The sequence below is a fragment of the Sapajus apella genome, unplaced genomic scaffold (assembly GCF_009761245.1).
Source record: "Sapajus apella isolate SASKATOON/1434 unplaced genomic scaffold, GSC_monkey_1.0 scaffold92, whole genome shotgun sequence".
Taxonomy (NCBI): Eukaryota; Metazoa; Chordata; class Mammalia; order Primates; family Cebidae; genus Sapajus; species Sapajus apella.
In genome coordinates, this window is record NW_022437032.1 from 5,234,602 (window position 1) to 5,259,535 (window position 24,934).

Sequence of the window (24,934 nt, forward strand, 5' to 3'; positions counted from 1 at the left end):
ATGTGTGTCTCTGAGTAGCCTCTCACCTCACAGAGACTTTCTTTCCTCAGATGAAAAATGGAGCCACTGACCCGCCCCAGAGCTGTGGGTGACCACGGCAGGCGGTCAGCTCTGCACCAAGCTTAGTTCTCCTCCTTCATCCTCTTCTCTCTCACTCTGAGCGGGAGAACCCAGGGCTTGTTCCGAGCGTTGAATGTGGAGGAACTGCTTAGCAATTGTCCTCCTCTCTGACCTTGAAGTGGAGTGACTGGGGTGAAGTTCCAGGAACGGCCCAGAAGGCTTCTGACCGGGAGGTGCAGAGAGAGGCGTGGGGAGGCCCTTCCAGCTCAGTCCCCAGGCTGGCTCCGGGGTCCACATCCCAGCCGCTCACCTTGGGGACTCCCTCCCTATTCCTTCTGTTCCCTTGCCTGGCTTGGCGGGGCGGGGGTGGGGTGCTAGGTGGGTGGATGAGGGGTGTGGGGGGGTGGATCAAGCAGTTTGAGCAGCTTCCCTGCCCCTGCATAGGTGCTGATAGGGGCAATAATAGCAGTGAGGAGCTCATTGACGTATAATGACCAGCAGACAGAAAGTCCTAACTTGTAGAATTTGCCGATTTCCGTGGTGTAAATGCTCCTACTATGATTGATTTCAAATCACCAGCGTGATGTCAACAGGCTCACAAAATTCCCGAACATTTAACAGTTGACTGGTTTTTTTTCTTTCTTTTTTTTGAGTCAGAGTCTTGCTCTGTTGTCCGGGCTGGAGTGCAGTGGTGTGATCTCAGCTCACTGCAACCTTTACCTCCTGGGTTCAAGCAATTCTCCTGCCTCAGCCTCCCGAATAGCTGGGATTAAAGGCTCCTGCCACCACGCCTGGCTAATTTTTTGTATTTTCATAGGCAGGGTTTCACCACATAGCCTAGGCTGGTCTTGAACTCCTGAGCTTAGGCAGTCTGCCCGCCTCGGCCTCCCAAAGTGCTAGGATTACAGGTGTGAGGTCACTGTGCCCGGCCCAGTTGACTCTTGTGAGCTGGTGCAAGCTGGCTTAGCACAGCACAGGCGGGGGCTATGTAGGGGACCTCTCTACGGTGTGGGGGGCCCCAGCGCAAGGGACTCCCGACCTCAGGTAAGACCACGTGCAATAACAAGCTCTGTCATTGGACATCATCGGGTTCTAAACCCAGTGCTCAGGCTCCCTGCTGGGGTCTCCAGGCTAGTCTTGTCACCTGCCTGAGCCTCGGTTTCCTCATCTATGGAATTAGATCATCAAAAGCTCCTGTTCTTAAGAGGGTTGTGTGAATTTCATAATTTACACAAAGCCTTTAGTGCAGGGCTAGCTTAGTAATGAGCACTTGATGAATGATGCCTCAACTTCCCCATCTGTACACAACACTGCTGGTGATGGATTCATAGCAGCTCATGGATTCGTAGCCACCCGTGGGGCACCAGGCTTGCCACACAGCGAGTGGGCAGCAAATGCTTGCCACCTTCCATCAGGGCTAGAAGCTGCTGGCTCTCCCTGGGTCACCTGGCTCATCTGGGTCACCTGGCTCACCTGGCTTACCTGCAGGGCGGGGTCTTAGCAAATTGCACAGAGACAGCCAGCTCTTATAACGTGTCTCTTGCACACTGTGGGCTCTCAGTACATGCTCTCCTTGGTCCTTCCAGCAGTCTCCGTGGGAGGTCCTTTCTGAATTCCCATTTTACTCTTGTGATCACTGAGGCCCAGAGCCTGTGAGTGGCACAGCTGGGATCTGAGCCCAGGTCCACCCTCTTTGCTGCCAAGCTTTCCTATGTACAGCGCACGAGGGGCTGTGGGGTGGTGGCGTATGGGAGGAGGAGGCTTGTGGAGGCGGCATGGGTCTGCCAGGAGGTGCAATAGTAGATGCTGGGCAGATGTAGCTTGGTAGAGGAAGTTTTCCAGGCCGAGGCCCCCATGTGAACAAAGGTGTGGCGGGTGGACTTGCCTGCTGGGGGAAAGGGATGTTGGAATATTGGGGTCTCATCGTGCAGGAATATGAGGGTTGGTGGACTGGAGCTTTTCTGTAGGTTTGGTCCGGGCAGTGGGGCCCCTGGAATCCTTGGGTTAACACCACCCTGGCGAAGGAGTAAAGTATGAAACTGTAGCAGCAGAGATGTAGGTTAGATATGAAAGAGAACTTTCCCGCTGCCTGTGCTGGAAGACGCTGATCTATATTCTCAGAGGATAGGGTGGCATTTTCCCAATCTAGAGATGGTTTGGAAAAAAGAGAAGGTGGCCAGGGCTGGGACTTGACCCCAACGCAGGACAGGTCGGAGACACAGCGAGGGATGGGAGCGGAAGCAGCCCTCGACACCAGCAGCTGGGCTTCATGTGAATCGCACTTTGTCACCCCCTGCTCAAAACCCTCCCATGGCTCCCGGTCACCTGTGCCCCATTGTAAGGCCAATTGTAAGCCTCCTTGGGGCTACCGAGGCCCCTCGGGACCTGAGCCCTGTCGGTCTCTCTGATCTCATCTATTTTCTTTTTTTTGAGACTGAGTTTTGCTCTTGTTCCGTAGCCTGGAGTGCAGCGGTGCAATCTCGGCTCACCGCAACCTCTGCCTCCGGGTTTAAGCGATTCTGCCTCAGCCTCCCGAGTAGCTAGGATGACAGGCGTGCACCACCACACCCAGCTAATTTTATATTTTTACTAGAGACAGAGTTTCTCCATGTTGGTCATGCTGGTCTTGAACTCCCAACCTCAACGTGACCCGTCCACCTCAGCCTCCCAAAGTGCTGGGATTATAGGCATGAGCCACCTCACCGGGCTCTCTGACCTCATCTTTAGCCCACTGAGCGTCTTGCTGTTTCTGGATGACACCAAGTCCCCTCATGCATCCTGGACTTTGCCCCCGCTGTTCCCTTGGCCTCAGACACCCTTCCCTTTTACCCCACCTCAGCCTTCCTCCTCAGCTCTTGGGTGCCTCTCCACTGAGGGGTCAGATGCCCCCTGGGCACCCCCGTCACTCCAACACCGACTCTGTCTTGTAACTATTCAGCTGTGGGTGGGCCTCCCTGCTGAGCCGGGGCCCTTGAGGGTGGGGGACTTGGCCTGCCTTGCAGAGTGCACCTGCGTTAGGTGCTCAGGGAGGGCTGGAGGAGGGGAGAGGAGTAGCTGGGCGGGAGGGGCTGTTCAGGAGGCGCCGTCCCCTGCTCTGGGAGGCAGCATGGCCGGGCATTAAGGACCTGAGCTCAGAGTAAAAGAGTACAGACACCTGGGTTCGAATTCTGCTCCCACCGTTGTTCCCCAGCAGGTCCCCTAACCTGATAGGACCTCAGTTTGCTGATCTGTGAGCTGGGCACAGTACCAGCTGCCACCACTCTCTGGGGCCATTGTGAGGCCTGGAGGTGGTGGTGGAAGGTGGCCAGCTTGCGGGCAGCACTCACTGTGTGGTGGTACCAGGCTGACCCCCCTGTTCTCTCCTAGCAGGTGACCGCCATGTCGGTGAGGTTGCGGTTCCTGTCCCCTGGGGACACAGGGACCGTGGGGGTTGTGGGCCGGAGCGCCTCCTTCGCAGGCTTCAGCAGCGCGCAGAGCCGGAGGATCGCGTAAGTTCTGGTATCCTGCGTGTGTGGGGGGGTAAGGGTGAAGGGCAGGGGGCTTGTTAATGGGCTGGGGCAGGGCAGGGACATCTTCTTCTGTTGACAGATCTGAAGGCTCACTCTCAGGCCGGCTTGCAGCCCAAGCCAGAGAGAGAGGAGAGAGAGAGAGAGAGGGAGGGAGGAGAAAAGGAGGGGGGAGAGAGAGAGAGGAGAAAGGAGGGGGAGAGAGGAGAGAGAGAGAGCGTGTGTGTGTGTGTTTCATGAATCTATCATTTCCTTGAGACCTGAACAGTTAACATTTCAAATACTCAAGTAGTTGATCTGCCTGAGCTTAGCAGGTCTACTTGGCCGATTAAAAAAAAAAAAAAAACTGGGGCTCTGGCTGGGCACCGTGGCTCACACCTATAATCCCAGCACTTTGGGAGGCTGAGGCAGGAGGATCACTTGAGCTCAGGAACTCAAGACCAGCCTGGACAACATAGCACGACCCCATCTCTCCAAAAAATTTTTTGAAAAACCAAAAAACCAGGCTTGGCACGGTGGCTCATGCCTGTAATTCCAACATTTTGGGAGGCCAAGGCAGGTGGATCACTTGAGATCAGAAGTTCAAAACCAGCCTGGCCAGCATGGTAAAATCCCATCTCTACTAAAAATGCAAAAACTAGCTGGGTGTGATGGCGGGTGCCTGCAATCCCAGTTACTTGGGACGCTGAGGTGGGAGGTTCACTTGAACCCAGGAGGCGGAGGTGCCACTACACTCCAGCCTAGGTGACAGAGTGAGATGCCATCTCAAAACAAACAAACAAAACCACACACAAACCCAAAAAAGCCAAAACCAAAAACAAAAACCCAAAAAACCAGAGACTCAGATAGGTGGAGCTGCTGGCCCAAGGTCACACAGCAAAACTGGCCCAGGGTTGGGTCTCCTAAGAGCAGGGTTGGGAAGGAATGTCCTTCCTGTCAGAAAGATTAGGCAATGGTGCCACCTCTCCTGGCTCTGTGACCTGGGGCCCGTGACTTCACCGCTCCAGCCTTGTCCTCATCTGAACTATGGGAATCATGGTGCGCCCTGCTGGCGGGGCTGTCAGGAAGGAACCACGAGGGAGGCAGGGCCAGCAGCCGGTGCAGCCGGGGTGTTGGGGGTTATCAGATGAGGGAGCAGGCTTGACACAGATGGGCCTGGGGGGCAGCACTGAGCCTGCGAGTTCCCGGGGGGTGGGGTGCTGGCTGGCCAGGCCCTGCCTGCTGCCCATCCTGTGTCTCCTCTCTGGCTTCAGGTACTAAGTTACTGGGAGGAAGGTTGTTTCTGCTCCCAGAGGCCATAGCCCGAGGAGCTCAGGCCTGCTGTCCCCTGGCTCCAGGGCCTCATGCCAGGCACTGTGCAAGCCCCTGGGGAACCATTTGCCAGTGGGCAGGCTGGGGAGTGGGGCAGTTTTCCGACATCCTGAAGGGGCCAAACCTCTGTCTGTCTGAGCTGATGGGGTGAACAGGTGGAGGGCCCCAGCCAGAGCAGAGTACAGAACCCAGTAGGTCAGTGAGTCAGTCGACAACCAAACTCCACCATGCTCTTCCCCGACTTGAAACCCTGCAAAGATTCCCATCCTGCTCAGAATGCAACCCAGTGCCCTCCTCGCCTAGAGGCCCCTGGGACCTGGCCCCGGCAGTCTCGTTTCTTCCCTGGGCTCCAGCCACGCCAGCCTCCCTGCCCTTCCCGTGGAGCTCCTGTCCCACTCCCCCACCTCCAGTTCCTGCTGAACTGCCTGCAGGTGTTGACTTCCTGCCAGGTCCTGGGGGAGGACCCTGAGCCCCAGAGTAGGCCAGGTGGCTTCTGTGCATGCTCCTGAGCTCTTTCCCAGGGGCCTTTACTGCTGGGATCAGACCCCACGTCCACCCCCTGAGGTCAGCCCTCCCAGTTCACTCACCTTTCCCCAGGGCTCCCTTCCCATGGGGGCTGGGTACCAGGACCCCAGGGTTCAGCTGGAAGCACCTTAGGAACCCCTGTTCACGCAGCAGATGGTCACGGAGCACTGACTCTAGCCCTGTCCCGGGCTCTGGGGACAGACCCAGGCCCCACCGTCCTGGGAGCTGGTGGCAGCAAACAATAAGCCAACGATAACTGAGACAGCTCCAGCTGGAGGCAGTGCTGTGAGGGAACTGAAATGGGAGCGGGGGAGGGCAGCCGGGGTCTCCCCGGAGAGCCCAACGAGGCAGGGGCACGGGGAGCCGAGGCAGGAAGGGACAGAAGAAGTGGACCTGCACGTGTGCAGGTGGGGGTGGGCCGGGAAGCCTTTGGTGGGGGAGGCAACAGGGGGTGCTGATGTCCTGGGTGGGAATGAGCTTTAAGGGACAGAAAGCAGGTGTGTAGCTGGCACGTGTGACAGTGGTCAGGGAGAGGGGAGGACCCTTCGTTTCTTAAGTGTTGCTGAGACGGGAGTTAAGTATAAACTGTCAAGGAAATGAGGCTGTTTCTCGACTTAACCATTTCTGAGCTGCCTCTTCCCGGGCTTTATCAGGGTCCTCCACCCCCTTGTTGGGGCCTGTCATCAAGGCTGGAAGGTCAGCTGTGCAGGTTACCTGGCCAGGGCGTCATCTGGCCCAGGTGACCCTCTCTAAGCTGTGTGCTCTGGAGTGGGCTGGTCCACTGAAGCACTGTTGGGACCCCCAACAGTGTGGTCTGGAAGGAGGGGGAGGCTCTGCAGACCCCAAAGCCAAGGCCAGCTTCATGAGCTCGCAGCCTGCGCTCTGCACTGTATTCAATGCTTTGCGGTCGTGCTTTAGAAATTTTTGTTATTTTTGAGGCAGGGGTCTCTGTCGCCCAGGTTGGGGTGCGATCTCTATTCACTGCAGCCTTGACCTCCTTGGTTCAGGTGATCCTCCCACCCCAGCCTCCTAAGTAGAAATGCTTAATAAACTTTTTTTGGGTTTTTTTGAGACAGAGTCTTGCTCTGTTGTCCAGGTGTGCAATGGTGCAATCTCGGCTCACCGAAGTCTCTGCCTCTTGGGTTCAAGTCATTCTTCTGCCTCAGCCTCCCAAGTAGCTGGGATCACAGGTGTGTGCCACCACGCCTGGCTAATTTTGTAGTTTTAGTAGAGACAGGGTTTCTCCATGTTGGTCAGGCTGGTCTTGAACTCCTGACCTCAGGTGATTGGCCCTCCTCAACCTTCAAAAGTGCTGGGATTACAGGTGTGAGCCACCACACCCAAACCACCCAGCTAATTTTTGTATTTTTAGTAGAGGTAGGGTTTTACCATGTTGGTCAGGCTGGTCTCGAACTCCTGGCCTCTGGTGATCCACCCACCTCTACCTCCCAAAGTTTTGGGATTACAGGTGTGAACTACTGTGCCCAGCCAAAATTACTTTTTTTTTGGAGATGGAGTCTCACTTTGTACCCAGGCTGGAGTTCAGTGGTGCGATTTCAGCTCACTGCAACTTCTACCTCCCAGGTTCAAGCAATTCTCCTGCCTCAGCCTTCTGAGTAGCTGGGATTACAGGTGTGTGTCACACACCAGGCTAATTTTTGTATTTTTAGTAGAGACAGGGTTTCACCATGTTGACCAAGCTGGTCTTGAACTCCTGACCTCAGGTGATCCACCCCCTTCGGCCTCCCAAAGTGCTAGGATTACAGGTGTGAGCCACCGCATACAGCCCAAAATTCTTAATAAACTTTGAATTGGCCAGGCGCGGTGGCTCAAGCCTGTAATCCCAGCACTTTGGGAGGCCAAGGCGGGTGGATCACGAGGTCAAGAGATCGAGACCATCCTGGTCAACACAGTGAAACCCCGTCTCTACTAAAAATACAAAACATTAGCTGGGCATGGTGGCACATGCCTGTAATCCCAGCTACTCAGGAGGCTGAGGCAGGAGAATTGCCTGAACCCAGGAGGCGGAGGTTGTGGTGAGCCGAGATCGCGCCATTGCACTCCAGCCTGGGTAACAAGAGCGAAACTCCGTCTCAAAAAAAAATATATAAATAAATAAATAAAATAAACTTTGAATAAAGAGCCTTGCATTTTTATTTTGCATTAGACCCTGCGAATTCCGTAGTTGGCCTTGCCTGCAGCTGTCCTCCTGCCAGGCCTATGAGGGCCTCTGAATGTCCTGCATCCCTGGGAAATGTCCCCTCAGACCCTAAAGGGGAGCTCTGCCAGAAAGTGCCCCCACGCTGGGCCCCTCTCTCTCGTTGGCCCCTTCCTGAATTCCTGGGCTCAGTCCTTTGGGAGGAAGGAGGACAGAGGTGACCCATCCCCTTGATGCCTGGGTTCGCTGGCCATCAGCAAGGGTCCCATAGTGTCCAAGTCCTAGTCTAGGAAAGACAACCCCGATGGCTATAAGTATCCCGGACCCCTCCGGCTGCCCACCCCATTGTCAGAGATTCCAGAGGATGCTGGGCCTGGGCTGATCCAGAGGTCCCTGGGCAGCCCCCACCTGGCCTCCGCCTCTGCGGCCCACCTTGTGCAAGGGTGAGGAAGAAGCTGACCACACTGACAGGGAGAGAGTACATCTATTTTTAACTTCCTGTCTCCGTCGAGCTCCCTGGCGTCTGGACCCTTGGAGCCAGGGCTGGACAGCCTGATTGGGTTTCAGGCCTCACCTTCTGGCCTTGTTCCCTGGCAACCCGAGCAGGCCGAAATGCAGCCGCACCGCCAAGGCAAACAGCCCGGCGGGAGGGCAGGGCTCTGCATGGGGAGGGTGGGCAATGCCCCCTTTCTTCCCACCCCCACGTTGACCCCCACCCTGGCATCTGGAAACCCCTTTCGCTATAGACAGGGCTTTTTTTTTTTTTCCTGAGACGGAGTTTCGCTCTTGTTGCCCAGGCTGGAGTGCAGTGGTGTGATCTCAGCCCACCGCAACCTCCGCCTCCTGGTTTCAAGCGATTCTCCCGCCTCAGCCTCCCAAGCAGCTGGGATTACAGGTGTCTGCCACCACGCCTGGCTAATTTTTGTATTTTTAGTAGAGACAGTTTCACTATGTTGGCCAGGCTGGCCTTGAACTCCTCACTTCAGGTGATCTGCCCACCTCAGCCTCCCAAAATGCCGGGATTACAGGCGTGAGCCACCGTGTGTGGCCGAGACAGGGCTTTTTATTCCACAACTGGATAACTCACTTGATGAAGTAACCTGGTGGGGAAATCTTATACTAAAGTGTGAATGATTGCTATAATAAGGCCATTTCCCAAGAGCTGGACTTGGGGGGTGGGAGGATAGAGAGATGAGAGGAGGCCAGGCCCTGACACTGCTCCATTCTATTCCAGTTGACAGGCATGGCCGCCCTTCCCCCTTTCCTCCCCTCCTCAGCCAGGTCTTCCACCCCCAGGCGGTCAGGCAGGTACTCCCTGAGCCAGGAGCCACTGGGACATCCTCCTCAGCTTGGGAATTCCTCTGTTGGGATGGCTAAGAAGTGTGGGTGTGAAAACGAAATAGCAGGCCTTAATTTTCAAGGAGAGGCGGCTGGAGAAAGAGGCGGCTCCTATCCGACCCTGCCTGTGATGCTGTCAAGCTCAGACTCTGCAGCCAGAGGGGAGGGATGCAAGCTCAGTTTCCTGGACTGTGCCGGGGCCTGACATCAAAGACTGTGTCAGGAGGAATAAGTCCCTACATGTAAAGCACCAAGAGCAGGTCAGGTGGGCCTGTAATCCCGGCACTTTGGGAGGTGGAGGTGGGCGGATCACTTGAGCTCAGGGATTCAAGACCAGCCTGGGCAACATGGTGCAACCCTGTCTCCACCAAAAATACAAAAAAATTAGCCAAGTGTGATGGTGCACTCCTGTGATCCCCCCAGCTACTCAGGAGGCTCAGGTGGGAGGATCGCTTGAGCCCAGTAGGTCGAGGCTGCCGTGAGCTGAGATCATGCCACCGTACTCCAGCCTGGGAGATAGAGCAAGACCTTGTCTCAATTAAAAAAAAAAAAAGGTGGGCCGGGCACGGTGACTCAAGCCTGTAATCCCAGCACTTTGGGAGGCCGAGGCGGGTGGATCACGAGGTCAAGAGATCAAGACCATCCTGGTCAACACAGTGAAACCCCGTCTCTACTAAAAATACAAAAAATTAGCTGGGCATGGTGGCGCGTGCCTGTAATCCCAGCTACTCAGGAGGCTGAGGCAGGAGAATTGCCTGAACCCAGGTGGCAGAGGTTGCGGTGAGCCGAGATCGCACCATTGCACTCCAGCCTGGGTAACAAGAGTGAAACTCCGTCTCAAAAAAAAAAAAAAGGCACTGGGCTCGGTAGCTCACACCTGTAATCCCAGCACTTTGCGAGGCCGAGGCAGGCAGATCGTGAAATCAGGAGTTCGAGACCAGCCTGGCCAATATGATGAAACCCCGTCTCCACTAAAAATACAAAAATTAGCCGGGTGTGGTGGTGGGGGGCCTGTAATCCCAGCTACTCAGGAGGCTGAGGCAGGAGTATTGCTTGAACCTGGGAGGCAGAGATTGAGGTGAGCCGAGATTGCTCTATTGCACTCCAGCCTGGGCAACACGAGTGAAACTCCATCTCAAAAAAAAAGAAAAGCGCTGAGACAAGAGCTTAAAATTGGCAAGTGCCGAGTGCCGGCCTGTCACCAGCACCAAGTGTCTGGCGCCGCCAGGCACCTGGGTAAATGGTTGGCTCACGTGGCCTGTCACCAGCAACAAGTGTCCGGCGCCGCCAGGCACCTGGGTAAATGGTTGGCTCACGTGTTTGTTGTGTGGAGTCTTCACCTGAAGCTTGTGCAGCCAGTCCTATAATTGCCCCACCTGGAGGCTGGGGGCAGGCGCGGGACCTGAGTCCAGCTCTGCTCGAGGGGCCTGTGCTTGCAATGGTCACACGCCAAGGCCTCTGCCCACCACACCAGGCAGAAGGACTGCCGTAGTGACCTCACGTGAGGGCTGGGACCAGCGGGGTGCATGTGCCTGTCTGGAAACTTGTCTGGCATGCCGGGGGCTGTTTAATATTTACTGAGTCCTCCCAGAGCTGGTGAAACATCCGGCCCCAGAGGCTGTCCCTGCCCTGGCTTCTGTGACACCCGGGCCAGACATGCAGCCTGATTTTGCCATCTGGAGGCTGCCTGTGCATCACCTTCCTGGGTCGGCAGGCCCTCAGTGACCACTGCACCTGTCCTGCTGAAGCCCAGACATAGGGGCACTGGGCTCAGAGCTTTCCCGGGAGCAAGTGCGTCCAGGTACGGCTGCGGCATCAAGGGTGGATGAAAGCGGGGCTGGGCCGAGGGTACACACCTGCTGGGGAGCGTGGGCCCTGGGGAGCGGATAGTGAGCAGGCTCCTGCAGCCCCACCTCTGAGCTGCCTGCCCCCCTGCCTGCTGCTGGCCTGCCGGGGGCCCTGACTGTTGGAAACATGCCTCTCCCTGAGGCTGGAGCCCTGCCCATGTCTGCCAGCCTGGAGATGTTAACCTTTCGGAGGGCCCAGTTCAAGAGGTGGGCGATGGGGCCTCAGGGAGGGTGAGGGGAGGAGGGAGCACAGCCCCTCTAGGCTTTGGAAAACATCACTTGACATGAAATATATTCAAATGGCCAGGCTCAGTGGCTCATGCCTGCAATCCCAGCCCTTTGGGAGACTGAGGTGGGCAGATCACCTGAGGTCAGGAGTTTGAGACCAGCCCAACCAAAAAGGTGAAACCCTGCTTCTACTAAAAATACAAAAGTTAGCCAGGCATGGTAGCACGTGCCTGTAATCCCAGCTACTCGGGAGGCTGAGGCAGGAGAATTGCTTGAACCTGGGAGGTGGAGGTTGCAGTGAGCCGAGATGGTGCCATTGCACTTCAGCCTGTGCGACAGAACAAACTTTTTCTCAAAATAATAACAATACCTGTCTCATAGGGTGGTTGTGAAAGTCGAGATACTTCTATAAAACCCTCAGCGTGCTCCTGGCGGTAGCAGGTGTCCACAGTTACCGACGGCCCATGTGTTCTCACGAAGCCCCCGGAGCCCTTGGGCTCGTGGTGTCAGCTGTTCAGCAACCCAGTAGCCCTGGCCTGAGCTCAGTTTCTCTGCTCTACAGAGACATTACGTGTCATTGTAAAGGTGTGGGAAGCTGGGCTTTCTCTGGGAGCTGCCCTTCTCCTCTCACACATCCTGGGTCCCCAAAGCTAGAGAGGCCCTGTGTCCAGGCCCTCTGCAGCCCCCCACGCCTGCTTGGGTCAAACCTTACTCCTTGCTGTCCACCCCAGAGCGCACCAGGTCCCCCTCCCCCCAGCTCCCTCTGATGCCACAGTTAGTACTAAGAGTCGTTTCTGCCATGTCTCTTTTGTGAGAATGTTGTCATTATGTTCCTCTGTCCCTGGCTGGGAACACCCGGGCATGCACTCACTGTCCCGAGCTGCCTGCAGGGCCAGGATCTCTGTTTTCCAATTCCCTTGGCACGCTGTATTTCCCCCATTCAGCCAAGCTTAATATTTACCAAGTGCCTAATATATATGTATATTTTAAATTTGAGACAGTCTCACTCCAGGCTGGAGAGCACTGGTGCGATCTTAGCTCTCTGCAACTTCTGTCTCCTAGGTTCAAGGGATTCTCCTGCCTCAGCCTCCCGAGTAGCTGGGACTACAGGCACCCGCCACCACACCCAGCTAATTTTTGTATTTTTAGTAGAGATGGGGTTTCACCATGTTGGCCAGGCTGGTCTTGAACTCCTGACCTTGTGATCCACCTGCCTTGGCCTCCCAAAGTGTTGGGTTTACAGGCATGAGCCACCGCGCTGGGCTGCGCCTGATATTTTCAAAGCCGTGAGCCAGGGGATAGCTGCAGATAGAATGTGGTGATTGTAACAATAGCTCGCTTGTAAAAGGTTTCCTTTCTGCCACACTTTGGGCCTGGTATCTAATAGAATTCTTACCACCACCCTCTGTATTATGTGGTCCATTTTACCGGTGAAACGACAGAGGCTTGGATAGTTGTTGTAGAGGTGAAGTTGCTTTGACAGGAGGAGTCCCAGAATACAGGTGCTTGATTAAGATCGGTTATTCTTCCCTCTCTCTCTCCACAGTTCACAGCAGTGGGTGTGAAGTGGGTGGTCGATGGCATATGCGGGGGCAGCGGGGGTCTGCTTCACAGGGCTGTTCAGGGCCTATTCCTTCGTTCTTGTTGCTCAGCCAGCTTTTGGAGTGGGTTGGTGCCTGTGGTTGAAACTGCTTTCAGCATATCCTTGTTCCTGCCCCTGGGGAAAGAGGAGATGGAAGAGAAGGGCCAGTAGTCTCCTGTAAGAACTGACACCGACCCAGGCCCTGTGGCTCACGCCTGTCATCCAGCACTTTGGGAGGCTGAGGCAGGTGGATTATTTGAGGTCAGGATTTTGAGACCAGCCTGGCCAACATGGTGAAACCCCATCTCTACTAAAATTAGAAAAATTAGCCAGGTGTGGTGGTGTGTGTCTGTAATCCCAGCTACTACTTGGGAGGCTGAGGCAGGAGAATCGCTTGAACCTGGGAGGTGGGGGTTGCCGTGAGCCAAGATGGCACCATTGCACTCCAGGCTGGACGACAGTGAGACTCCATCTAAAAAAAAAAACAAAAAACTACCTGGTGTCAAAGTTAATTCTAAGAGTCATTCCTGCCATGTCTCTTTGGTGAGAATGTTGTCATTAAGTCATAGCTCGTGTCAGGGCGTCTGGCCAGTGAAGAGCGGACTTCAACACATCTGGGGGTGAGCAAAGGCTGCATCAGCCAGCCTGGTCCTCCCGCCCGGTGGGAAAATAATGGGCTCCTGGAAGGGGCTTAGATGTCAAGGAAACCAGCTCTGCTGTGATGAGGATGTCCTGGCCTCGTATCCTGTCATCAGTCTTGAGATGCTGCTACGTCTGTAGAGGTTGAGGGACCCAACAGATGGAAACTGCCTTTCCATCACCATGGAAAGGCAGTTCTTAGGATCATCCAGTCCACACCCCCGAATCCAGCTGGATAAGCAAAAAAGAGAGCCAGCTGGCTCATGCAACTGCCAAGTCCATGGGCAGGTTCAGCTTTAGATGTAGCTGGATCCAGGAACTCACTGGCATGTGGATCTGGCCTGACTCTCTTTGCTCCTCTCCGTGTTGGCCCCAGTCTCCCTACATGGTGGCAAAAGGAGGAGGCTGGAAGTCCCAGGCGTGTGTTCCCCAGTTAGCAATGCCACAGGGGAAAAAACCCTTTTCCCTTCTGTGAATGCTGAACTCCTGGCTGGTTACAGACCAGGCTTGTGCCCCATGCTTCTCCTTGGCCAGAGGAGCAGAATACGTTGACTAATGCAGGCCTGGGATGTGGATTTGCCGGAGAATGTCCACGTGCACGTGTGCGTGTGCAAATGTGTGTGCGCTTGTTGACTGGTCAGGCTACCTTACCCCCCAGACCACAAGTACAAAAGCAGAGCTGGGGAGGTACCCCAGAGGAAGATCGAGGTGCTACTGCTAGAGAGAGGGGAATGGATGTTGGACAGGTAAAGCTAACAGATGCCAGGCAAAGTAGAGGACTATGACTTGGCCTCCCACATGGCTTTGCCTGCACAGGCAGAGTGTTATGATCAGAGAGCACTGGTGTTTAGGCTGCTTGATTGTATTTCTCGCTGGAAGTTCATTTCTGTTACCAGATTTTTATCACTGTTCTTTTAATCTTCAAATCCAGGCTCCTTATTTTTATTTCTTTTTATTTGTATTTTTTTTGAGATAGAGTCTCACTCTGTTGCTGAGGTTGGTGTGCAGTGATGCAGTCTCGGCTCACTGCAACCTCTGCCTCTGGGTTTAAGTGATTCTCGTGCCTCAGCCTCTGGAGTAGCTGGGATTATGGCACGTGCCACCCTGCCTGGCTAATTTTTATATGTTTAGTAGAAACAGGGTTTTGCCATGTTGGCAAGACTGGTCTTGAACCCCTGATCTCAGGTGATCCACCCAACTTAGCCTTCCAAAGTGCTGGGATTTCAAGTGTTAGCCACCACACCCGGCCCGGGCTCCTTATCTCACAGATGAGAAAGCAGAGGCCAAGGGAAACTCCACACATTTCTGGAGAACACACTGCTTGGTGGTGATGGGGGTGGGACTGAGCCAGGTATCCTGACTCCCTATGGTTCTGCTCACTATTTCCAAAGTGCCTGCCCCTGGCGGGGGGGCTTTGTCAGGGCCCTGCTCTGACCTCTCTTCCCCTCCATCCCTTCTTACAGAAAGTCCATCAGCAGGAATTCTGTGAGATTGCGAATGCCTGCAAAATCCTCCAAGATGTACAGCACGCTGCGGAAGGGGTCGGTCTGTGTGGATCCCAAGCCTCAGCAGGTGAAGAAGATCTTTGAAGCATTGAAAAGAGGCCTCAAGTAAGGCTGGGCTGTGTGTTGCCTCTAAGAAATGCATTCTTCTACCTCACTTCTGTCTTTTCCTGGGGAAGTGTGGGTGGGTCTGTCTATAAGACGTGACAGGTTAAGTTCCTGGCCATTCATTTAGTCAACATGTAGGTCAGGGTGTGGCGTGTGCTCAGCCTGGTCCTTGGGTGCTGGGAACCTGGCAGTGACTAAGGCAGGAGGACTCTGGGCTTGTAGAGCGTGAAGTACAGAGGAGCAGATTTGATGCCATCAATAAAGAAGCAATACAGTCCGATCATGCAGTCAGTCATGGAACTTCCGCCTGTGCTGAGTGCAGTGAAGAAAGGTAATGGAGAGATGGTGTATCCAGGGCGTCGGCGGAGAGGAGGATCCTGGTATGCACCGAGGAGGTGCCGCCAGCGTCTGACACGTGAACAGTCTGAAAAGCTGCTGCCATGCTCACTTCTGGGGGACGGGTGTTGTCGGCAGAGGCAATGGCACGGGCAAAGGCCCCGCAGTGGGAGCCTGTACCATGAGCTCACACATGCAGGAGGTCAGGGCAGCGGGTGTCCCAGCGAGGGACAGACTTGCTCAGAGAGTGACTGATGAGCTGGGCTGAGGCTCGTCCAGGAAGAGCGAGTCACTCCACAAATTTTTTTATTTTTTTGACACTCTGTCACCCAGGCTCCAGTGCAGTGGCACAATCTTGGGTCACTGCCACCTCCACCTGTGGGGTTCAAGCAATTCCCCTGTCTCAGCCTCCTGACCAGCTGGGACTACTGGTACACGCCACCACACCCAGCTGATATTTTGTATCATCAGTAGATACAGGGTTTTGCCATGTTGATCTCAAGTAATCTCCTTGCCTCGGCCTCCCAAAGTGCTGGGATTACAGGTGTAAGCCACCGAGCGCAGCCCGCACATACTTACTAAGGCATATAGAGTGTCCGGCCAGGGGACAGAAGTAAACTAAACACAGGAAATCTCTATCCCTCCGAGGAGCTGACTCCTAGTCGGGGAGAGACGCATGATACACAATACAGAAAAAGCACAGAGAATGTCTGATGGTGGTAAGGGCTGCAGTGGAAAACAGGCCGTGGTAAGCTGGCAGAGGCAGGGAGGGTTCATTTTAAATTGGGCTGTTGGAAGGAAGGCCTTGCTAAGAAGGTGACACTGGAGCACACGCCTGAAGGGGTGAAGGAGTGAGCCATGCAGACAATGGCAAAAGAACATTCCAGGCCAGAGTAGCCACACATGCAAAGGCCCTGGGGTGCAGCAAGGAGGCCAGCGTGGCTAGGGCCAAAGGAAAGAGGATGAGGTCACGGGGCGACGGGGACCAGATGACAGGGGCCTTTGTGGGCTGAAGAGTGGTTTCTGGAGTGATTTTGCCCAGATACAGTGGTACTTAGACCCTAAATTCTCTCCTACCTGCATCTCTTTTTATAGACGGGGCAGCCCAAAGAGGAACCAGAGTCAATTAAAAGTTTAAACCACCTTAGAATGAAACGGTTTTCAAAATATACATCTTTGGCTGGGCGTAGTGGCTCACCCCGTAATCCCAGGACTTCGGGTGGCTGAGGCAGGTGGATTCCTTGAGCCTAGGAGTTCGAGACCAGCATGGCAACGTGGCAAAACCCTGTCTCCACAAAAAATACATAAAATTAGCTGGGCATGGTTGCATGCACCTGTGGTTCCAGCTACTCGGGAGTCTGAAATGAGATTGCCTGAGCCTGGAGGTGGAGGCTGCAGTGAGCGGTGATTGTGCGGAGTGGGGGCTGGGTGTGCATGGTGGGGAGAGGCGTGTTTCCGAAGGGAGCTTCTGTGTCCTTGAAGGACCACATGTTTGAGACTTGTCTGGGGCCAAGGCATCCGCTTCTTCCCAGAGAGCTCAACGCCTCAGTGAGTAGCAGCCTGGTACAAGCTATCTCTTCCACATTTGAGGTGATGTCAGTATAGCCCAGAGAGCGTGAGTGACATTCCTGGGGTGACTCAGCAAATCTAGCAAGATGGGACTCCTGTCCTGGCTGGCAAATCTAGACCATTGACCATGAGGGAAGTGTGCCATGCTGGCCTTCCCGTGAGCTGGGCCTCAGCTTGGGAGGGCTATAACATGGAGGTGAAGATTTTGGGATCTGAGGCCACTGTGTGCTTTCAAACCTGGGTTCAGCCTCTTCTCTGCTGTGTGACCAGGGCTGGGGTACTTGCTACCTTCAAGGGTTGGTTTGTCCATCTCTAAAATATGTATACTAGGTTGGGCATGGTAGCTCACGCCTGTAATCCCAGCATTTTGGGAAGCTGAGGCAGACAGATCACCCTAGATCAAGGAGTTCGAGACCAACCTGGCCAACATGGTGAAACTCCGTCTCTACTAAAAATATAAAAATCAGCCAGGTTTGGTGGCGTGCCTGTAGTCCCAGCTGCTCAAGAAGCTGAGACACAAGAATCGTTTGAACTTGGGAGGCACAGGTTGCAGTGAGCTGTGACTATACCACTGCACTCTGGACTGGCAGACAGTGGGACCTCGTTTCAAAATAAAAATAAATAAAATGCATATAACAACAGTAGGACCTACTTGTGGGCCTGGTGGGGGAGTTAACTGGGGACCTCCCTGTAACCCGTTTGTTGTGGTGCTGGGCGCACAGCCTTCAGTGTGAGGGCGCAGGGCTTCCTGGCTGCCCCTGAGCCCCGTATCTGCTCTCCACACAGGGACACTGTCCATCTGGCCTGTTTCCTTTCCCTTTCTTTTTCCTCTTCCATTTGAAACTCTTCCTTACCCTCCTTGCAGGGAGCATCTGTGTGTGCAGCAGGCTGAGCTGGACCGCCTGTCTGGGTGCCACAAGGACACCAGGAGGAATTCGAGGCTGGTGAGACCCCTCCCTTCCCCCAGCCTGTGGCACGGTGTGAGTCTGTCTCTGAGCTAGAGGTTTATGGAGTAGACTCTTTATGTTGTGCTAAGTTAATTTCACTTTGACGCAGACAGCAGTTCCCACATTTGAGGCCCACGTTGCACTCTCGGTTCTAGAAGTTGCGCTAAGGTGGGCAGTGGATAGAGGCGCATTTGTTTTAGGTGGTCCTGCTTTATAGACCTTGGCCATCAGGTGATCTGGACGTGGGGTGGCTTCTGTGATGCCAGGAAAGTGGGTTAGGTGTTGAATATTGGGTATGTCACAGTGGCCTCTGCTGCTGTCCTTGATGACGCCTGCATGTTTCTCCAATGTCCAGCTGCCAGGCAGCGTTTCCTGCCATCATCAGGACAGTGTCTTTTTTGTTTGTTTGTTTTTTGAGACAGGATTTCCCTTTGTCGCTCAGGCTGGAGTGCAGTGGCACAATCTCGGCTCACTGCAACCTCCATCTCCCGGGTTCAAGCGATCCTCTCACCTCAGCCTCCCAAGTAACTGAGACTACGGGCATGTACCACCATGCCCAGCTAATTTTTTAATTTTTTGTAGATATGAGGTCCCATCATGTTGCCAAGGCTGGTCTTGAGCTCCCATGCTCCAGCAATCCTCCCTTGTCGGCCTCCCAAAGTGCTGGATTACAGGTGTGAGGCACTGCGCTGGCCAAGGCAGTGTCTCCAAGGCCGGCCCTGGGCCTTCTGTTGCCTAAGGCTCACCTGCTCTGGTTTTTCCTTCTCCCTTAGCAGAGACAGACTTAGCAAAACACACACACACACACACACACACACACACACACACACACTCACAAATAGCACGCCCCATTAAAATTTTTTTAATACGGAGTCTCACCCTGTCACCCAGGCTGGAGTGCAGTGGCACAATCTCGGCTCACTGCAACCTCTGCCTCCTGTGTTCAAGCGATTCTCCTGCCTCAGCCTCCCGAGTAGCTGGGACTCCAGGCATGCGTCGCCACGCATGGCTAATTTTTGTATTTTTAGTAGACAGGGTTTCGCCATGTTGGCCAGGATGGTCTCGATCTCCTGACCTCGTGATCTGCCCAGCTCGGCCTCCCAAAGTGTTGGGATTACAGGTGTGAGCCACTGAGCCTGGCATTGTTTTTTTTGGTTTGGTTTTTGAGACGAAGTCTCACTCTGTTGCCTAGGCTGGAGCGCAGTGGCATGATCTTGGCTCACTGCAACCTCTACCTCTCAGGTTCAAGTGATTCTCCTGCCTCAGCCTCCTGAGTAGCTGGGATTACAGGCACATGCCACTGTGCCCAGCTGTGTTTATCTTTTTTTATTTTTTTTTTTAATTTTTAGTAGAGACAGGGTTTCACCAGGTTGCCCAGGCTGGTCTCAAACTCCTGACCTCAAGTGATCTGCCTGCCTCGGCCTCCCAAAGTGCTGGGATTACGGACATGAGCCACTGTGCCTGGCCTGTCATTAAATTTGATTTTCAGACGAATTACAAATTTGTTTAGTATTAGTATATCCCATGTAATCTTTGGGACATATGCTAAAAAATTGTTCCTTGTTTACTGAAAATTTTAATTAGGTGTCCTATATTTTATCTGGTGATTCCGAGATTTCCATCTTTGGTGGGAGGATCTTCCTTTCATCTGGGAAATCTCTCCACTGCTGTCTTGTGAAAACCCCACATGTCCTTAATGAATTAGATTTGGAAACAAAAGCAAGGAGGTCTTGCTGCTGCGGGATCCTCCTCCCAGCCAGTGTTTCCCAGAATCCCTCCTCCAAAGCACCAACATGCAGAGCAGGCCACCAGCTTGACTGAGGAACTGGGAAAATGAGAAGCGGAGATGAATTTTCCTACCAAAATAGCATCCAGCGGCCCAGCACCTTGGGAAGCCGAGGCAGGTGGATCCCTTGAGATCAGGAGTTTGAGACCAGCCTGGCCAACATGGTGAAACCCCATTTGTACTAAAAATACAAAAATTAACCGGGCATAATGGTGTGCGCCTGTAGTCCAGCTACTCGGGAGGCTGAGGCAGGAGAATAGCTTGAACTCAGGAGGCAGAGGTTGCAGTGAGGTGAGATCACACCATGGCACTCCAGCCTAGGCAATAGAGCCAGACTCTGAATGAATGAATGAATGAATGAATGAATGAATGAAAAAGAAGCAAGCTGCCATTCCTGTATCCTGGCTCCAGCAGAGTAGACCTCAGGGCCGGCAGGGTGGGAGAGGCAGGGACCCAGCCTGCATGTGCCAGGGACTTGGGGAGGGAAAGGTCTGTCAAGCTCAGCATGCCTCGCCCTTGGTGGGCGGTTGGGTGGTGACCAGCAGCAGATGGTGGGAGGAGGTGCTGCCAAGATCTCACCCAGCTCCAGCACCCTCCCCTCTTCTCACACAGGTGCAAGTCTCACCCCGTGGAGTTCCCTTCCCATTCTCTTTGTTCAAGAAGTAACTCTAAAGTAGGCAAGTGTAAAATACGTGTATGTTTTAGCTGCTCCCGTGTTAGATGGGCACACTGAGGCCGGGCAGGGTGACTATGCAGAGCCAGGCAGAGGGATGCCTATGTCGGGTCCTGCCCCCGTGACATGTTGCTTCTCATTTCAACAACATGTTGGTTTTTGAGACATTGCTGGGTAGTCAGTGTTCTTTTCAAAGGCTTGGGATCTTCCCTTTTTGTCTTTTTTTTTTTTTCCCCTGGGATGGAGTCTCATTCTGTGGCCCAGGCTGGAGCGCAGTGGTGCCATCCCCTTTCACTGCAACCTCTACCTCCCAGGTTCAAGTGATTCTCCTGCCTCAACCTTCTGAGTAGCTGGGATTACAGGCACAAAATCATACCAGGATAATTTTTGTATTTTTTATTTAGTAGAGAGGGGGTTTCACCATGTTGGCCAGGCTAGTCTCAAACTCCTGACCTCAGGTGATCCACTCACCTCAGCCTCCCAAAATGCTAGGTTATAGGTGTGAGCCACTGTGCCCAGCCTATTTCTTTATTTTTTAAATGGAGTTTTAATTGTTTCTTAATTTAAAAAATATTTATTCTTAAAGAGACAAGGTCTTACTCTGTCACCCAGGCTGAAGTGCAGTGGTGCGATCACAGCTCACTGTAACCTTCAAGGTAGCAGCCCTCCCACCTCAGGCTCTAGAATAGCTGGGACTACAGGTGTGTCCCACTGGGCCTGGCTAATTTTTAAATTTTTGTAGAGATGGGGTCTTGCTGTGTTGCCCAGGCTGGTCTTGAACTCCTGGGCTCAAATGATCCTCCTGCCTTGTCCTCCCAAATCACCGCTAGGATTATAGGTGTGAGCCACCTCGCCTGGCTTAAATGGAGTTTTTATTTCATCATACATACATGGGACTTTTTGGAGTTGAATCCTTCTTTCTTGATTGATACCCTCCTCCACTCAATCTGTGTCCCACCCTGTTTAACCCTTGAGAACGATCTTGTATTGATCTTTCCATAGTTTTCTCTCTGGTCACATAATCATGTAAATGTATTTAGCAGTTTTGAGTTAATAGTTGTCTTACAAAAATGAAATCTTGGCCGGGCGCAGTGGCTTGAGCCTGTAATCTCAGCACTTTGGGAGGCTGAGGCAGGTGGATCATGAGGTCAGGAGATCGAGACCAGCCTGGCTAACATGGTGAAACCCCGTCTCTACTAAAAATACAAAAATTAGCCGGGCATGGTGGCATGTGCCTGCAATCCCAGCTACTCAGGAGGCTGAGGCAGGAGAATTGCTTGAACCCGGGAGGCGGAGGTTGCAATGAGCCAAAAAAAGAAATGTGGTTTTTTTTTTTTTTTTTTAAAGAGATGGGGTTTCACCATGTTGGCCAGGCTGGTTTTGAACGACCTCAGGTGATCCTCCTGCCTTGGCCTCCCAAAGTGCTGGGATTACAGGTGTGAGCCATCGCACCCGGCCAGAAATCTCAATTGGCATGCTCTCCTACGCCTTCCTTTCTCTCCCTGGTGGATGTCCACAGTAACCCTTCAGGCTCAGATATAGTGACTCTCATTTCTACTGCCAGTTAACAGCCAGGGGAGATTCGATCGCTATATTTCAAATTTAGAGTCACTTAAAAAACAAATGTTTTTTTAAACATTTGTGTTTGTTAAACATTTGTTTAAAAAAGAGTTTCTTGGCCACACGCGTCCATTTACATACTGCCTATGGCTGCTTCCACGCTATGGTGGCAGAGGGGCTGAGTTAGGATAGAACTTTGACCCTGATGAATTTAACCCCACAGGTAGGTACAGCAGTTCACATGTCTTAGGCCCACTTCTCAATCTTTCTTGGTTCTAGAGGTAACTTTAAGATAGGCAAATATGTGTATGTTTTAGATGGTCACTTTTTTTTTTTTTTTTTAAGAGATAGTGTCTCACCTGTCGCCCAGGCTGGCACGCAGTGGTGCAATCTTGGCTCACTCCGCCTCTCAGGCTCAAGTGATTCTCCTGCCTCAGCCTCCTGAGTAGCTGGGATTACAGGCATGCACCACCATGCCCAGCTAATTTTTGTATTTTTAGTAGAGATGGGGTTTTGCTATGTTGGCCAGGCTGGTCTTGAACTCCTGACATCAAGTGATCTGACCACCTCCGCCTCACAAAGTGTTGGATTACAGGGGTGAGCCACTGTGCCTGACCAGAATGGTCCTACCTTTTTTTTTTTTTTTTTTTTTTTTCTTTAGAGCAAAACTTTCTCTTGTTGCCCAGGCTGGAGTGCGATGTCACCACCTCGACTCACCGCAAACTCCACCTCCCGGGTTCAAGCAATCCTCCTGCCTCAGCCTCCCGAGTAGCTGGGATTATAGGTACCTGTCACCATGCCTGGCTAATTTTTTATATTTTTAGTAGAGACAGGGTTTTACCATGTTGGCCAGGCTGGTCTCAAACCCCTGACATCAGGTGATCCACCCACCTCAGCCTCCCAAAGTGCTGCGATTACAGGCATGAGCCACTGTACTATCTAGGATGGTCCTAGTTTATAGATCTTGGCATGGGGCGCCCTGGAATGCCAAGCCTGAAATATTTACTATCTGCCTTTCAGAAAGATATGGAAAGGTTTGCCTGCCCTGATGATATATTATTTGTCTTGGTTGTACCCTGGCCCCTGGAATGGATGGACTGAACTGAAGAATTCGCCATGAAGGCTTGAACTTGTGTGCCATCTGTTCCATCCCCCTCACGTTCTTTTGGGCGTGACCGAAGCCATCCCTTTAATCCCAATGGTTCCCATTTTGTGAAGTGCCTACTGTGTCCCTTTTTCTCCCTATGAGGGAGGCGCTTCTCCTACCCTGCTTTACATATGAGGAAATGGAGGCCCAGAGAGGTTAAATGTCTTGCCTGGGGCACACAGCTGGGAAATAGAAAAGCCAGACCTAGAACCGCATCATCCAGCATGCATGTGTTTAATCACTGCCATCCTTGGCATGGCCAGCAGCCTGCCATTGGCAGAGGAAGGAGCAGGGGTGGCTGTAGGCATGGCTTCTTGTCCCCTAAGCTCAGGTGCTGCCATGATAGAGCCTCATAGGTCTTGGAGGAGCATCTGGGACGCTGACAGTTTCTTCCACTCTCCTTTCTCCCCGACAGGCTTTCTATTATGACCTGGACAAGGTAAGTCTGTGTACGATGAGTGAGGTGGGCTAGGCCCGGCTGGATGAGAATGACCGTGTCTCATTGCATCTTCCTGGCTGCCCCATGGGCAGAATCCCTGGGTTTCTTCCCCATTTGAGGAATGGGAAGGCAGAGGCTCTGCAATGAGCCTTCCTAGGGGATGGTGAGGGGTGGCCTGGCTCTAAGCCCCCTTCTCTGCCTTAGGACCTGCAGGAGGGTGGCGGGGCAGGCGGGGCTGGCGGGGTGCCCAGGCGACTTTGCAAACATCTTCCCTTTTTCTGGGAGAAGCAAACACGCTGTGTGGAAAGGCACATTCGGAAGATGGAGTTTCACATCAGCAAGGTCAGCAGGCTCGTGGGTGTTGCAGGGTGTGGGGCGGGGCAGTGCCAGCTTGTTAGGCCTCAGCTAGATTAGCAGGAGCTAGGGAAAAAAAAGCCAGGCAGAGGAGGAGAAGGGACAGATTCGCTTTTCTTGTTTACTCATTTTTGCCGTGCACACTGTGCGCCAGTTGCTGCCAGGGGCTGGGTATGCAGCAGGTGAGGCGGGGTGCCGGGGAGGCGGGGGAGTCAGGAGACGGGTGGGTCCCTGCCTCTGGGGGCTCACGTTCTACCGGGGCCAGCGGGGAGTGCTTTGAGTGGGACTGGGCAGGTGGTGACTGCCGCCACCAGCTGGGATGGGGTGGGGTTGGGGTGGGGGGTGCTTAGCTCAGGGACGGCCTCTCCCAGGGGGGAGAAGTAGACATGCAGGTGCGGGGCTGCCCCTTGGTGCCTGGCACAGGTGGACGAGCTGTACGAGGACTATTGTATCCAGTGCCGCCTGCGCGACGGCGTCTCCAGCATGCAGCAGGCCTTCGCCAGGTGCCCCCCGAGCCGCGCAGCCCGAGAAAGCCTGCAGGAGCTGGGCCGCAGCCTGCAGGAGTGTGCCGAGGTAGGCTGGGCCAAGCTGGGCTGGGCAGTGGGGGCAGCCAGGGCTGGGCCAGCGGGGGTCGGGGGAGGTGCTCTTGGCCCTGAGGAGGCGTCTCTGCCTGTGGCCTCTGTCTGGCTGCAGGGACAGTGAGAGGCTCCCGTGGCCTCGCCCCAGGCAGCCACCTGAGTCACCTCTGGGGCTTCGCAGGACATGTGGCTCATCGAGGGGGCTCTGGAGGTTCACCTGGGCCAGTTCCACATCAGGATGAAAGGTGATAGGGCTGAAGGGGGCGGGCGGAGGCCTTCCTGGAGGCCCTGAGGCTTCTGCTGAAGGGGGGATCTCACCGGGATCCCAGGGGTCTGAGCTTGACCGTGACTTTTGCATCCTTGTGACATGTGACCTCTGGCAAGTCCTACCCCTCTCTGAGCCTGGTGTGAGGGCCCAGCACCCTCCTGTCCATCATCCATCATGACAGTGCATCCCTGCCCCCTGAACCTGAAAACCTACACTTGGGGGACCCCCAGAGAGGACCTGTGGTCCCGGGTCAGGGACAGTGGAAGGCGGAGGGGAGACTGGCCGTATCTGCATTCCAGGCTTGGTGGGCTACGCACGCCTCTGTCCCGGAGACCAGTATGAGGTATGGCCACCCTCTGGGGTCAATCCTTAGGGCTCCCTACCAGGTCTTTGGGAGACTGGAGCTGCTGGGAACCAGGGTTGCAGCTGAGGCCCTGTCTGGCAGGGAGGGCCCTGGGCAGGCGTCGAGGGGA

At 54.0% G+C, this 24,934-nt stretch overlaps 1 protein-coding gene across 5 annotated transcripts in view; it reads left to right on the plus strand.

The window, feature by feature from the left end:
• RIPOR3 (RIPOR family member 3) overlaps window positions 1-24,934 on the plus strand; it is a 104,356-nt gene that overhangs the window by 55,009 nt on the left and 24,413 nt on the right. For 3 of the 5 annotated variants that reach the window (XM_032256007.1, XM_032256009.1, XM_032256010.1), the window contains exons 2-9: window positions 3,427-3,548; window positions 14,658-14,804; window positions 17,575-17,653; window positions 23,238-23,261; window positions 23,550-23,603; window positions 24,039-24,188; window positions 24,375-24,438; window positions 24,761-24,804. In XM_032256007.1, the coding sequence (XP_032111898.1) occupies window positions 3,427-3,548; window positions 14,658-14,804; window positions 17,575-17,653; window positions 23,238-23,261; window positions 23,550-23,603; window positions 24,039-24,188; window positions 24,375-24,438; window positions 24,761-24,804 (684 nt within the window). Of the gene's footprint in view, window positions 1-3,426; window positions 3,549-10,181; window positions 10,700-14,657; window positions 14,805-17,574; window positions 17,654-23,237; window positions 23,262-23,549; window positions 23,604-24,038; window positions 24,189-24,374; window positions 24,439-24,760; window positions 24,805-24,934 lie in introns of those variants that run through there. The other 2 variants (XM_032256008.1, XM_032256012.1) reach the window with 2 other exon arrangements.